Here is a 15879-nt window from a genome sequence, read left to right on the forward strand (position 1 = left end):
ACATATTAAAGAGGGTGAATAAAAAGTTGTAATTAGTTAGTATGGAGTAGTCATCTAATTTGCTGTAAACATTCTGAAATGTTGACTCTCTGAAAGAAAGAAATATTGTCATATCATGAAATGTATTTTAATAATTAAAAAAAATTTAAAATACCAATAAAATGTTGACATTATACTACAGTGTATTATGTACATGTTTTATGTTTTTTAAATGTCTGATCGGCAGTATGTGTTTTAATGTCAGATTTGAAGTAGCATTATCAGTTTATTTTTGGTAAAGTACAGGATTAGTAAATTGTCCTTATTAACGTTTCGAATAATGAAAACGTATCATATAAAACTATACTCAAGGAGCTAAGTGCTTGTTCTTTTTTTTGAAATGCCAATACATGAGAAATTAGATCATTTAGGCTTCATAGACAGCAAACTCTTTGGGCAATTTCTTGCAACACCTTTCTATGTCATAATATGAAACTAAAGAGTAGATCTTTAGCTGATGCAAACTGGTTTTGTTCTATTGAAAAAAGTTTTGAATTGCATTAGTAGATTTAAATCATAGCATAAAAAGAGTAGCATCCTAAAAATTAGTATGAATGTTTTATTTTACTGACCTTCTTGTCATTAAATCCATTTTCAGCTGATTCAACAGGAACTCATTCCCTTTATACTACCTATAAAGATTATGAATTGATGTTTCATGTATCAACAATGCTTCCATACATGCCCAGTAACAGGCAACAGGTATGTTTTTTAACTTTTCATTGTAATTTTACATTATAAATGTTCGACATGGAGGGTTTTTTAAAAAGTAATGCTGATTTTAAACAGAATTGTTTTATATGAAGACTCAATTTTATGGGTTTGTTTTGTTTTGGTTTTGTGTTTTGTTTTTTTTGTTTGATTTTTTTAATATTGTAAGGCATTGGAAATCTCAAAGGATTTTTGTATTATGTAATTCAGGAACTTATCTCTCTCATTTCATGATATTATTATATTAAAAGGCAATGTTGCCTGTGGTGAATGAGTTATTTTTCAGTTTGGACTGGATTTACATCTTATGTGTATCTTAAACACTGAATGGAATGAAGCATGAAAACAGTCTTATGGTTAAAATATGCATGTGGTAAGATTTTTAAAAACTATTCCAGTTAATCCTTGTATTACACATCTTGAAATGTTTATTAATGTGTCAGCTTAGTAATAAATGCTTAACTGTATCTTTCAAGGTGTCTGCTTTTGAAGACAGAAAACTACAAATTATTTTATTTTTGGAGCATTCTCCTTGCTTATATAATAATTTAGAATATCTTTAAAGCATTAAGGATGGCTAAAAACCAGCACAGCATCCAAAGTGTGCAGTGCACCAGTAAGGTTGCTCTGTCTTGCCTGTCTTGGATATTTCTTGCAACTGAATTTAAAAGTACAAGCACATTTGGTATAATATATCAATATTAACACTCAGAAAAAAAAAGGCAGTAGAATTGCTCATAGGTCAGACTGACGCTAGTTCATAACGTTCTGCGCAACCACTCTGCAGTTCTCTAGGTCTGCAGAAATACGTGTTGGATTTATTTGGTTAGTTTAAGAATATTCTCTCATTGCCATACGAGATAGAAAGATTTCAGTTATTTTGGAGGGTTTTAATGAAATAAAGATGTTATCTCTCTTTTTAAGCAGCACACAAAAGATGGTTACTGATTGTTGAACCGTGAGTTGTGTCTTTCATATCTACAGTATCAATAGGTCTTGTGGAAGAAAAGGAGATGTGTCAAGGCAGAGAGAAAACGATAAAAGAAAGTCATTAAAATTCTTGAGAAATGATAAATGAAAATTAAAATAGAAGAAAGTATTTAATGCATTTATGTATTTTAAATAGTTGTTGCCTAATGTTCTGAACTGTTTGAAGAACTGTTTCAAATGAACAGTTAAAACAACTGCAAATTGTACTCCACTGAACTTAGGATTTAGATGTGGTTTAAAGAAACTAAATTAGGTATCCAAAGACAGAAACTCTTCCCCATATGAACAATATGAATATTTAGATGACTCGCGTCTTAAAATGTGTGGCTTTCAGAAGACAGAATGCTCAGCTATATCGCACACTCAGCTGTGCCAATAGCGAGTGATGAAGGTGTGGGATCATCGTCACTGATTTGAGATTGCTCCACCTCTCTAAACTTTCACTTACACCTTATTACTATACAGGATTAATTTAGTAAACACACTAGGAGTTATTCTGTCTGTAATCAGTCATAACAAACTTTGACTGGAAAGCAAATGTGAATAGGGAAAACTGTACACTATTGAGAAGATATAATACACTGAATGAGCTTGCCTTAAAAGGACAAAATGAATATTTTCATAGCTAGTCACAGGCACTGACAGTAAATATGGCCTTACTTGGAATTTGTTACTTTTGTTGTTGTCTTTCATGACTTTCCCTTGTTTGTGAGAACAGGATATCCTCTTGCCATGATCCACTAATTTTCATAATTGTGTTTGCTATTTGTCAGCTTCACTGCTGTGTTGCTCAGCTCCCCCACATTACTGTCCTTCACTTCTTCCTGTGCCTTCCTTTCATTCTTATAATTTCCTTATGTGTCTTTCTTTGTGGTGAGTTGTTGATACTTGTGTATAGCAAAATCTTCTGACTTGAACTCCATGGTTTTCCCCAGCAACAAGCACTCTTTTCCCACAGTGTTTTAGTAAGCTGTCATCATTGTCACTTTAACAGGTTCAATATTTAGTAGAAGCACTGTGTTGTTATTCATGGCTTTCTTGGGATCAAAATAATGTGGCAGTTTTCCAAGTTCAAGTAGTATGCTTAGCTGAAGACCCACCACATTATTTTTTTTTTTAGGTGCTGGGATCTAGCAGTATTTGCAAATCATGGACGCTGTCTTAATGAGATGTGACAAGCGCACCCATACGACCAGAATTTAGCCAGCCTTAATGTGCAAAAGGGATTTATAATCCTTGTTTAATTTTCTATTACTGTTCAGTTCCAAAACACACATACTGAAGTGTGAATGTATCAACAGTGCTATTTCTCACAAGCTAGGATAAAATTTGATTAGGTCTTTTTCCTTGAGATATTTTAGATGCTGAAGACCACAGATGCAGTTGCATCAGTTGTGCTAAAGACAGAAAGAGACTTACAGGTGCTGTGGAATGTGAATGTTTCTTCTCTCTTCAGGGTTTGGCTCACTTAACTCTATGTACCCAAGTAAGGGGAAGTTAGGGACCATGGTAATTTTTCTTTTAGGTTCTGTTAGAAATGAAGACCCCCATTTAAGAAGGTGTTTTTGCTAGCCTATGGTGTATGTACTGGCAATGCGGTTATTGCATCCTATCCCTATGTCTCATGTTTGCTAATGACCGGGCAAGGTACTGAGTCACTCTTCGTCATCTAGAACCACAGTCTTCAATGAGCAAGCACTGAGCATTGCTTGTGTTCCAAGTACCTGTGAGCCAGAAATAGGCCACACCAGAATTGTTTGTTGCTTCTTCCAGGACATAACTACGCCCTGCTCGGTCCCTGATCAGGACATCCCTCTAGTTTTAGAGCCAGCAGGAGATCCAAAGAGCAAGGTAATTTTCACTTTGACTGCAACATAGGCTGGGAACTTCCAAGTCAGCTGCTCCTTCCCTAGGACAGAAAAGACTACCAGCCCTGGTGTGGCCAGTATCTTTACCTTTACTGGCCTTCAAATCATAGTTCAAGGCTTTCCCCTTCAAACTGTACCTTTGTGATGCCCCTTTCCAGATCATTCCTTTGCAAGTTTCCCGTTTGCACATTTACAGTCTGCTTGTGTACACATGGTCAGACCTGATTAATCCAAACCAGTTCAAATAGTCAGTTTTCACTTGGTTTAATGAAAACTTAAAAATGAAACAGATATGCAATAATGAAATAAGCTTGAATTTAAGCTACTGTCAAAATGGTTGATATAAGAAGACGTGGTTATGCCAAACTCCCTCTAACATGATCTGATGAAATATCTTTTGCTGTTGGTTTCTAGTTTTTGTACTGTTTAAGAACACAAATTGAAAATAAAGCTTTTGAAACTACTTGTCTTAGAAATGTGCTAAAATACATTTGAAGATTTTTCTCATTTGTCTCAACATATCATCATTTAATTGACGAATATATTTCACTGCTATTTCAACAAGAATCCCTTGTTGTTTCGCAGTTTGACTATACAATTAAAATTCCACAGGAGGGGGTAGATTTTTATGGCTGGGCATAACCTGTAAATATGCTAAGTTTTCAGCCAGTACTTTTCTTCAGAGATGCATATCTGAACATTAAGAATTAAGCAGTTAAAATATCAAAATCAATATAGTAACTTGTTTGGTACAAATAATTTTAATCGAATCAATTCTGCTTTTCTAACATATTTTCCTTAGCGGACTCCCCTTTGCATGTCTTGTATTATTACATGAAACTTAACTGATTTCCTTTTGTCTGCTTATTGTACTTGATTGGGTTCATTTTCAAATTCTACCATGCCAATTTAGACTGATACTACAACAATCTCAGTGTGTTTGTCTCCTTACTCGAAGTAGTCCTCTGTAATCTGTGCACCCTGTTGAGAGTTCTTATTGTGTTCTGCATTGGCATGAGACTCTTCGGAGTATGTTAGAAAGGCAGATTAAAAAAGCAAAAACAAACAAACAAAAAACAAAACAAACAAAAAAACCCCCATGCAAGACCCCAAACCTGAGCAGACCTCAAAATGGGAGAGGAAGGGGAAACTGAGAACCTGGAAAAAAAACTAGGACAGAAAAGCTGGGAGGAAAATCTAGGTTATAGTATGGAAACTAGGAAAGGGTTTCTTATAAATCTTTTTGCTTAGTTCCAGTTTCCTTCAATTCCTTTTTCATTTTCAGTATGCTATCCTTATCTCACATTTCCCAGGGAAGTATGTGATCCCTCCTCCTTGTCTGTTCAACACTTTATTCTTTTCTTGTTCCTTTATCCTATCCAGAGCACTTCTTTCCATCTTCCAGATCGCTCCACCTTACTTCTCTCCCCTTTCCAAGTTCTTTGCATTGTGATACTCTGTGCACAGCCCCGACTGTGCTTTGCCTTTGCATTGTGTTGAAGTTCACTGACTACTTATGCATGACAATAATTTATAATGGTATTACACTGATTTTATTTTAAAATGTTGAAGTCACTAAGATCTCTGCAAGCTTGGTAAGGTTCTTAAAAATGATGACCTGACTTTCTATTTCCTGTTTTTGTGGCTCTTAGAGAATTCCTTTTTGTTTTGCAGTTGGACTGGACAATTATAATTCCACAGAAGTTAGTAGATTTTTATGGGAACTGTTGTAATTTTGAAAAGACTAATTTTCCTAGTAAATCTCAAACATTTCTAAAACGTCCCTGTTATGTCACTGCTATTCTTGCCTAAGCAACCTGTGATGGCAAGCAGAACCCACTAAAGAGGTCTACAAAAGGAGAAAATATTATTGAAAACAGTGACTATCTTGAAAAAGAAATATAGCTTTAAACAGGATGTTACTTTTGAATTTTTGTAATTTTACTCTGTGGATATGTATAGGCATAGGCACGAATCACTATAGCAAGAGTGTGTAATTGGGCAGTTAGTTATATAACAAAGGCAGAAATGAATCGCCTTGTGCCTCATAATTGGAGGGTTTCTTACAAATTTAACTGCGGTGTAAATTCTGACTTGGGAGATAATAATAACCTCTAAACATGAACTTGTGCTTCACTACTAAGATCTAATTGTATGGTTCACTAACTCAGCAAATTAAAGTATATCTGACACAGTTCTGTGATCAGTTCCCCATAGTGTACTGCCAGTGTAATTTGTATGCAACAGGATGTGGATCTTAAATTGCTTAAATAGCCAGTTACTTTCATTGTAGTCCAAAAAAATCTGAAAACTTGACAGAGCCATATGAGTTACACCAAATATTACATTCTGTTCTAATATCTGTTTTAAAGTGTCATCGGAAGTCTTATTTCTTTGATCTGCATTTGGGATTTTGTTTACGTTTAAAATAATACAGATACAGTGAGAGCTTTAAAATTGTGGCTTTAGCTCTCCTTACTATCTTTAGAATACCATCCCTTGTCTTATTTTACTTGCAGGTCTTAGGCTTTAGCATGTGCAGCTTTGCTTTTTTTTGTTGGTAGCTGAAATACTAACTTTTATTGGAACTGAGAAAATATAAGCAAACACTCTTCTATAAGGAAGATTATGTTCTGTAAAATTAGCTCAATAGAGAAAATTTTACTTCTTGTTTTAGAAAGTTTTCAAATAAATTTTTCTTGTATTGTTTTTAGTTACACATGAGCTAAGGTCAAGCTTTAAGTGTCAGTATGCGATTAGTTGACAATGCAAGGTCTTTGGCAGACCTTAGGTGAATACTTTAAGTGTAGCGCATGCTAATCTACTTTTTTCCATCTGGTGATGATATACATGGATGTTTCATAAGCAAAGGTATTTAAGATAATAATGTAAACAATTTGAGAGGTACTATATACTTCTGTGAGGAAAATGGTCATCATGTTACTGTGTTGTTTTGTTAGGGTTTTTTTGAGAGAAGTGGTCCCTTTTTGCTGGACATGTTTTTTAGTTTTTATGAAGTTTTAGCCTGTAACAATGAATCAGTTCATTTAAATTATTCCTTAAATATATTTTGATGATAAAAGCTACCAATAGCAAGAATAAGTTTTTAATTAATGAGTTTCTAATAGCTATTGTTTCTCTGTGAGTATTCTGTCTCAGCTCTGTTAACAACACTTTGAATTTGTCATGAGTATTCATGATATTCTATTAAAAAGATAAAGAGCATAATATTGTGGACAGTGTTAAATAAAAATGCAGTATGGAAAAGGAAGGTTTATTGGGAAAGAAAACAATATATCTTTCAAATGGAGGCAAATATTACACTGTTACGAGGGAACATATGTACAGTTCTCTGGACAGTGAGAAATGTCAAGTGATATAAGATTTTTTTGTTACTGAAGTGATGCACTAAAGTGAGAGAAGTATATTTTTTCTCATAGAATGAAAGATAACTGAGCAGAAACTCTACAGAACTAGTGTGGGTATGCAAGAGAACTCTCAAGTATTTTTGTGAACTTAGCTGATTTTCCTTTCCCTGTATTTTTGCAGTCCAGTCCAATATCCTTTATTTGTAGGTGTCCAGGGTATGATTAATTAAGTTATTTTTGAAAAATTAAGCTTCATTTATTTATTTTTTTTTTACTAAAATGAAGAAACTGTGATTATTTTTAATAACTAATTTTTCAATGCATGTTTCTTGTCTAGCTGCTAAGGAAAAGGCATATAGGAAATGACATAGTTACCATTGTCTTCCAAGAGCCAGGAGCACTTCCTTTTACTCCAAAAAATATTCGTTCCCACTTTCAACATGTATTTGTCATAGTCAAAGTGCATAATCCTTGCACTGAAAATGTGTGCTATAGGTGAGTAGAGCCTTATAACTATTTAAGTTTGTTGTTAAGACTACAGTTGAACTGCCTCTTCTACCAGGTTTATATTTCCTAGAGATATTATGTATACAGTTCTAGAAATTCTGTTAAATTTTCTGTGAGTATGAAAACCCAGTGTCTCCCTTGCACACATCTAGAATTATGGAGCACAGTTTGTAGATGAAATGGGTATATGCAGAACTCTGTGCTGATTTATTGCCACCAAATAGAGATATAACAGGTGACTGAAAATAAGATTTACAAACATAGCAATGGAAATTAATTTACAGTTGGTATTGAACATTTTCAAAGCAAGTGATTTAAAATAAAGTATTTTAGAAGGCTATTAACTTGTATAAATCCCTGAGTATGACAGTATGATGTCAGGATGAGTCGTGGTCTTTAAGAACAGAAATTAGGACTTTTGGGGAGAGTAAACACATCTCAAATTCCAGATGACCTTAATACTTATGTTACTGCATCATGAATTCTAACAAGGTAACCAGGGCAGAAGCAGAATTATGATCTGAATTGGGAATTGTGCAAATACTGATATGGCCTTGAAGCATAAAGGTGCAGCTTTAGCATGTATGAATGTTATTTATTCCTTGTTTAGAATTAAATTAAACTACATCATGAGGTTGGGTCACATTACTGTCTTTCAGCTGTCTTGTAGAACCTAAGCTATCTTTTAGAACTTGATTTTGTTTCAGTAGCTCTTTTGTGTTTAATAGTACCTGACATTTTATGAGTTAAATTTTTTTCACATTACTCAGTGATGTCTGTCTGTCATCCCAAATGTGACTGCATTTCAGTCAAGCTCGTAGCAGTTGTATGTAGCTTGCACAGTATTTTGAAATCCTTTTTCAATTGAAATATATTATATAGATATAAATTGTAGGTATAATTATATCAATGAGAAAATGTTCCCGTTTCTTTTACATCTTGCTGTAAACTGTCCATATGAAGAATTTCAGGTATTTTGAAACTTTATGAACATAGAGTGGGCAACTTAAACAGGTGCAGAATGCTCCCATTATAGTCACATTTGACACTGATACTTTTTCTTCACACTTCATTGTAACAAAATGTCTGAGGATTAAAATATATTGTTTCAATTTATATATTTTTTAGTTTCAAGTCATGCAACTGAGTGACAGCTGAAACTGATAGAAAAGAAGTTTAAAATAGTTCTCAGTTGTCTCACAAAGCATTTTTATATTTATTCAGTTAAAGAAAGGAGACAGGGAAACTCTAAAAAGTCATCCTTGATATTTTTTGTGTTAGTAAGATACACCCATAATGTCTTTTATATGTTTAAAATAAAAAAGTCATTTTAAACCAGACAATCCAGTTGGTTTTCTTTGGTTTTTCTAAAATATCTGACAATTGACATGTCAAGCCTAAACCCAACTGTGTAAATGGACTGCATAGATCACAGTTCTGCTTATCATCTGATCTTTTGTTCAGGAATTAACCACAGTATTTTTTTCTTCCTGTTTCCAGTGTTGGTGTTTCACGATCAAAAGATGTACCTCCATTTGGTCCACCCATTCCCAAAGGAGTAACTTTCCCCAAATCAGCAGTCTTTAGGGACTTCCTTTTAGCCAAAGTTATTAATGCTGAAAATGCAGCACATAAGTCGGAAAAATTTCGAGCCATGGCCACGAGGACACGTCAAGAATACTTGAAAGATCTGGCAGAAAATTTTGTTACCACGGCTACAGTGGATACTTCAGCAAAGTTTAGCTTTATTACTTTAGGGGCAAAAAAAAAGGAAAAAGTGAAACCAAGGAAAGATGCACATCTATTCAGTGTTGGAGCAATTATGTGGAATGTGATTGCACGAGATTTTGGCCAGTCTGCTGATATAGAATGTCTCCTTGGAATCTCCAATGAGTTTATCATGTTGATTGAAAAGGAATCAAAAAATGTTGTGTTTAACTGCTCCTGCAGAGATGTTATTGGATGGACGTCTGGCTTAATGAGCATAAAAATATTTTATGAAAGAGGAGAATGTATTCTTCTGTCTGCAGCAGATAATTGTACCGAAGACATCAGAGAAATTGTTCAAAGACTTGAAGTGAGTAGTTTCTAAATTGGAATTCTAATTTTTTAATGAAGAGTTACTTGTCTACATCTCCTTTGAGATATAATTTAAAATGTCCTATTTTTATACTTCAGGAGTGTTTTCAGTATTCAGAGAGCATTACAAATAATCTTCATAAGAGCATATGAGATAAGTGTTATCAACCCATTTTCAGTGATGAGGAATCTGATAGATTTGCCCAAGGCCATGGATGGTTTTGATGTTGAAATAAGGATGGAAAGGCTAAGCTTTTGTCTTCTCTTGCCATAGCCTGTTCTCAAATCACACCTTTGTAGGTAGAAACATACCTTAATATAAAAATATGCAGACTCTTAATGTGTAAAATATACTCACTTTGACTTTTCTGCTAAGATTCACATGGGTTGTTATAAAATTCGTGTAAGTGGTTCTGCTGATTTGTTCCTCTATACTGAGTAACTGCAGGGAGTAAAGAAAACGAGACCCACTAAGGCCAGTTTTTACAGCTGACCAGATAAAGTTTTTCAGACACTTGACCCTGTTAGCACAACTGTAATGTAACTATTTCAGTCAGTACAAATGAACTGACAGGAACTCCAAGGTAAAAGCGCTGATGCATCTACTTCATGTGCTTACACTTCACCCTTTGATTGTAATTTAAGTGATCTATATGGTTTCAGTTTTCTTTATATTAGAAAGCCCGGTACTGAAAATAAATCTTTATGCTTACCATTTTCACACTGGAACAGTTGGATTGTGGCTGATGTTTTAGGGCCTCTCTAGTTTTGCAGTCACGTTTAGCATTGCTCAGTATCATGGTCTAAATAATTACCTTTCTCTTCCAAAGTACAATTAATCTTTCAATAGATTAATGTCTTTAAAATCTTCTTGCCACTGTTATCCTCTTCACTGAAGTCTTCAGTTTCACTTTCTTTACACAGATATTTCCCTTCTGAAAAACAGTTTACATATAGTTCACTCCTATTAAGTGTTGCTAAATTAACAATATAAATTGCTTAACACAGATGGAAGACAAGATTCAAAGTTCTAGTGAAAACTTTTGCTGTCATCAGTGACAACAATTTCTTTTGCTGTTTTTCGCGGAAATATCACAGTTGCTGAGGATAGACCTTTAAAATTCAGTAACTAAAAATGAAAAATTAAATTATTATCTATATTTACGTGAATACTTCCTCCTTTTTTATGGTCAAATTTTGGGTTAAGTAGTGACAAATTGGCTTTAAGCCTCAAATTTAGCATTGGTTACTGCCAAGTTAACACGAATATTAGCTTCAAGTGTCTGTTCCAAAGAACTCTGGCTGCCTTCTCTCTTTTACTACCACCTATGCAACTTTCATATTGCTTAAAAGAATTGCCTGTTTTAAAACTTTTTTCATCCTCCTTTCTTAGCTTATATTTTTCTCCTTTTCCCTGCTGCTTCTTTTCTTTCAAAAGCTGCATATTTATTTTATTCCTTAGTTGGTTTATGATGTTGAATGTTTTCTAAAGAGTCCTTATATATATTTTGATACAGAAGCTCAGATTGACCATTAAAACCACTAAAAGGAATTTAAAACTCTGATTCTGCACTTCATGTGCACCCTTTAAAAACCTTTTAAGTGACTCAGAACACAGATAAGGTCAACAACCACATGTGTGAGCAGATGCTAAAGATGAGGGCTCAAACTATGACATCTTATCAAACTCAGGAACCAGATGACTAACTCTTTTCAGGCACTGGTAAAAGCATTTTTTAAAACCAGTGTGTAAAATGCTGCTGTTACTAAATGAAATTAGCAAATAAATAACTACATTTTATTGCCTGGGTTTAAATCATGCAGGTGAATAGGAAACCCGTGCAAATATTCAGATAAAGCAAAGATGTGAAAAGCTGAGTCTCAGTTTGAACTGAAAGAATCAATTAAGGACTGAAAAAAGGAGCACCAAGAGCAAACTATAGATTAACTTGGTGGGCTGTGTTTAAAGGCAGAAAAGAAGCCATGGTTCTGAGCTTTAGGATAACAGAGAATAGCAGAGTGGTACAAGATTAAACAAAAACAGAGAATGGATCTGTAGAAAAGAATCGGATTAGACTCAATTTCCTTAGGCCTCTGTACTGAGACTCTTCACCTTCTTCATGGGACTTAAAGGATCCCTGTCTTTTCCTCTGTGCTTTCAGAGGAGCTGGCTCTTGGTTCATACGCAAGCACGTGTTCATGAAACGGCACCCAAGGAAGCAGAATGGCCTGTTCTAAGTGGAGCAGCATTATATTTTATGTGGCACTACCATGTATCATGCAGTGTCACCTTTTAGGGGATATACTTGTGGGGGACTTGGTCTCCTGGAATCCTTTACGCTGGGAGTAGACGAATCTTTGGCAGGAATGTTTATCTTCCATCTCTTTTAACCTTTGAATATTTAACTAACGTGAAGAATAGATTCTGAGTGCTCTCAGTTGGGGAAATCCATATACCTTGGTGCGTTCATTCTGCAGTATTTTGTAATTGTGACATAATAATAAAGAGGTGTCTGCCCTCCCCCCCAATAATATTGTGTAATTTCATAAAGATAAAATTCCATCCCTCAGCTGGCCTCCTGCCTCTTAATAGCATGTTCTTCTTTTCACTGTATGACTAAATATTTTATAGATTTTGGAAATTTGTGACAGAAGTGTAGGGAAATGAATGAAGAGCTGAAAATTTCATTTTCACTTTTCTAGCTCATAAATTATGAAAGTCTTGTTGAAAATTAGTTATGACTCAAGGTGAACCTCAGAGCAGGAAAAAAATGAGTTAAAGCTTAGTGCTCCCTGCATGCTGTATAGCTCTAATACTATATGCACAGTTTTATAAACAGAAAGTTCTGTTTAAAAGGGAAAGCTGCTAAAGGGTACCAAAAACTCAGAGCTGAGGAAATAGCTGCTTTTTTTGATAGGAAGACCCAGAACATGATCTTGTATACAAAACCTCCAGAGTACATTTTGGACCTCTCAAGAATGACTTTCACATTTCAACTTAGAATCCTGCATCTTCAGAAATAACTGGAAAGTTTAGGAGGTTGAAGTGCTGCAGTTTAAGTAGCCTAAATTTGCCAGGCAGTGATTCTCAGACCATCAGATCCTTGTGAGATTTTTCTCCAGTGTATCCCAATTTAGTGAAGGCTAGCCCTTAATGAATAAGATATAAATGGTATTGTGCTAATGTCGGGCACAGGGGAAGGAACTTGAGATGGGTCAGCTGCTTCCTCTGGGGATGTAAGATTTTTAGCATTGTGTAACGTTCTGTTCATTTTGTTCTGTGCAGGAGCCTTCATTCAACCACAAATGTGAAAATATTTGTTAGTATATTAAAGAAATGCAGTGCAAAGCCACACATGGCTTTATAGTGTTTGAAAACAGATCTGTTTGTGTGTTCAAAGAAGTGAGTGTCCTGACAATAGCTTAACAATCTTGATACTTCTTTAGATAGTGACCAGAGGATGTGAAACCACAGAAATGACCCTTCGGAGGAATGGCTTGGGCCAACTTGGATTCCACGTGAACTTTGAAGGGATAGTGGCAGATGTGGAGCCCTTTGGTTTTGCATGGAAGGCGGGACTGCGGCAGGGGAGCCGCCTGGTTGAGATCTGTAAAGTGGCTGTGGCAACTTTGACTCATGAACAAATGATTGACCTGTTACGTACATCAGTGACAGTAAAAGTGGTGATTATTCAACCGCATGAGGATGGAGCACCCAGAAGGTAATGAGCAGCAATTCTCTACGTGACATTTGTATGTTTGTTTGTTGTGGTTTTGTGTGTGGTTTGTTATTGTTGTTGTTTTGTTTGTTTTTTTTTTTTCTCTTTTCTCTCTGCTACTGCTTAAATGATGACTTTTATTGAAGGCCCTCAGGAAATGGATGTTGTCTCTCATGTTTGGTGATAATATCATTGAGGCTCTTACAGCAATCTTTTCCTCAAAACCCCTGTTGGCTTGAAAGAGATTATAAAATGGGATCCTGTAAGAAAGTAAACTTTAGTGCATCCTGACTGAGCTCTTATGAAAGCTGATGTGACTTCTCTTCTTCCACAGGAGGATTTTATATTTTATTACTAAAATTGAAAATTGGAAATCTTTCTGTGAAAAATGCTGTATCTGTCTTTTGACATTTCTCTGACTCTTGACAATTTTAAAAGTCTTGGTTTATTTTTTCTTATGTTGAAATTTTAACAAAAGTAGTGAAATACTGGATTCTGGACATCTACAGTATCAAGTCTTAGAGTCCTTTTCACTTTCCACAGATATCTAATTTAGTGGTATTAAGTAGTGAATTACATCAATGAAAGCATCAGTTAAAGCAAAGAAATCTTGCTACAACATGATATAAATGCTCGCACACTGAGGAAAAGACAAAGTTTTATTACAGTGACTGTACATTGTTTTCAGGGATGAAATGCAATTTTCTTTCATCGGTGTTCATTTTGTGGTGACAAAAATATTTTTCCTCATTTCTGAATGTTACGAGGTAGAGAAAAGTAGGGAGAATTTAAAACATTATACTTCATTTCTCACATATCTTGTCTAGGTACTGTTAATTTGCCTCATTATAAAAGAGAACTGTACCAGAGTAAATTGAATTACTTGTCTTCTTGTAGAAGGCCAACTTTAAATCTCTTGTTGATTTTTAATTTAACAGAAAAAACATTAGATGTGTTGCTTTTGGCAACACAACAAGCCATAAAATTTTACGTAGCATGCAGCACTGTGAAGCTGGTGCCAACTGTACACGAATACTGTTTAATTGGTGGCAATTCTCCAAGTAGTCATTGGCCTGATGAATGGTACAGAAGTGCCTCCCCCCTCCTGCCTCAACCTGCATGTTGAAGCATTGGGTTCCTTTCTGAAGAAAATGCCTGTGAATGTAGAATACCACCGTTTTGCTTAGTTGGATAGAATTTGCAATTAAGCCTCTCTTTGCTTAGCTTTGCTATTCTCACCATCTGCTTCTGGATATGAATTTTCACTGACTTGTTTGGTATACATTTCCAAGCTGTTTACAGAATATGAGCCTAATGAGCTGATCCTATTATATTGAAGGTAAAAACGTGTATTTTATGGGCCCTGGTAAAAAATACATACTGTATGAATTGTTTATATCTTCTTTGATACATCTTTAGAAATAATATGTTAAAATCCCAAATCAGTGTGATACATGACACTCACTCTGTGTGTAGGAGGAGTTTTAACTGAGTGCCACCAAATCTGCAAAACCGTTCTTGTTTATAATTTTTTTCGTTTAAAAATATGTGACTAATTACTAAGGAAAATGATTTTTTTTAAAACTATGTTTCTATTCTAAAATATGAAAAACATCAAAGCATTTATTTTTAAGTTCTTTTAAGCCTAACCTCTCTAGTATAAAAAAGTCTCCATTAATGCCTCTTTCTCTTAGATATCAGCTTCTCACTGAAACAGAAAGCTCCTAATTTTTCCCCTTATATCTCCAAAATATGATTAATGATTTTGATTGCCCAACTTGAAAAGGATTCAATATCCAGGGAGTTTTGAGCTTGCCTTTTCTCGGTGTTTATTATCTAAACAGAGCAGATAGAAAGCAATATAGATATAACGTGACAAGGCTGAGAGTTTCAGTTGATAAATGTGACCTGTGACATTGTTTGTAAAATATATTAATGAGAGGGGGAATGAGGAGAAGGCAGACAGGCATAAATTGCCAGAGATTTGGAAAAAGAAAATAGTCTATCACAGCTTCTTACTAGTTAAAATTTGTGCAAATCTATCTCCTTGTCTGTTCCTCAATTGCTTGTCTTAGCCATCTGCAATGTCTTATCTTGCAGAAACATAGAAACAGAGAATAGTTGAGGTTGGAAGGGACCTCGGGAGGTTGTTGAGTCCAACCCCATTGCTCAAAGCAAGGTCAGCTAGAGCAGATTGCTCAGTGACATGACCACTGACTTTTGGATATCTCCAAGGATGGAGACTCCACAACTTCAGTTCCAGTGTTTGATCATGCTCACAGTAACAAATGTTTTTACTTACGCTTAAGTGGAGTTTCCCATATTTCAATTTGTGCACCTTGCCTCCTGTGCTTTCACTGGGTTCTACTCTGAAGAGTCTAACTCTGTCATCTTTTCTCCCAGTCACACCATCAGGTATTCATACACATTGATAAAATCCTGCGTGAGCCATCTCTTTCCCAGGCTGAACCATCCCAGCCCCCCCAAACTCTTCTGGCATTTGCAGATGCTCTGATTCATTAATCATCTTTGCAGCCCTTTGCTGGACTCCAGTATGTTCTTGTCTCTCTTGTACCCTGGTATCAGGTTTACACAGAA

The 15879-nt window shown here is 35.2% G+C and overlaps 1 protein-coding gene across 3 annotated transcripts in view; it reads left to right on the forward strand.

Moving 5' to 3' along the window:
- SIPA1L2 (signal induced proliferation associated 1 like 2) overlaps nt 1–15879 on the forward strand; it is a 139005-nt gene that overhangs the window by 76903 nt on the left and 46223 nt on the right. For all 3 annotated transcript variants that reach the window (XM_082049602.1, XM_082049604.1, XM_082049603.1), the window contains 4 exons: nt 638–741; nt 7314–7471; nt 8984–9560; nt 13010–13284. In XM_082049602.1, coding sequence (XP_081905728.1) covers nt 638–741; nt 7314–7471; nt 8984–9560; nt 13010–13284 — 1114 coding nt within the window. The remainder of the gene's footprint in view (nt 1–637; nt 742–7313; nt 7472–8983; nt 9561–13009; nt 13285–15879) is intronic.

The sequence above is a fragment of the Streptopelia decaocto genome (assembly GCF_964273445.1).
Source record: "Streptopelia decaocto genome assembly, chromosome: 3".
Classification (NCBI taxonomy): Eukaryota; Metazoa; Chordata; class Aves; order Columbiformes; family Columbidae; genus Streptopelia; species Streptopelia decaocto.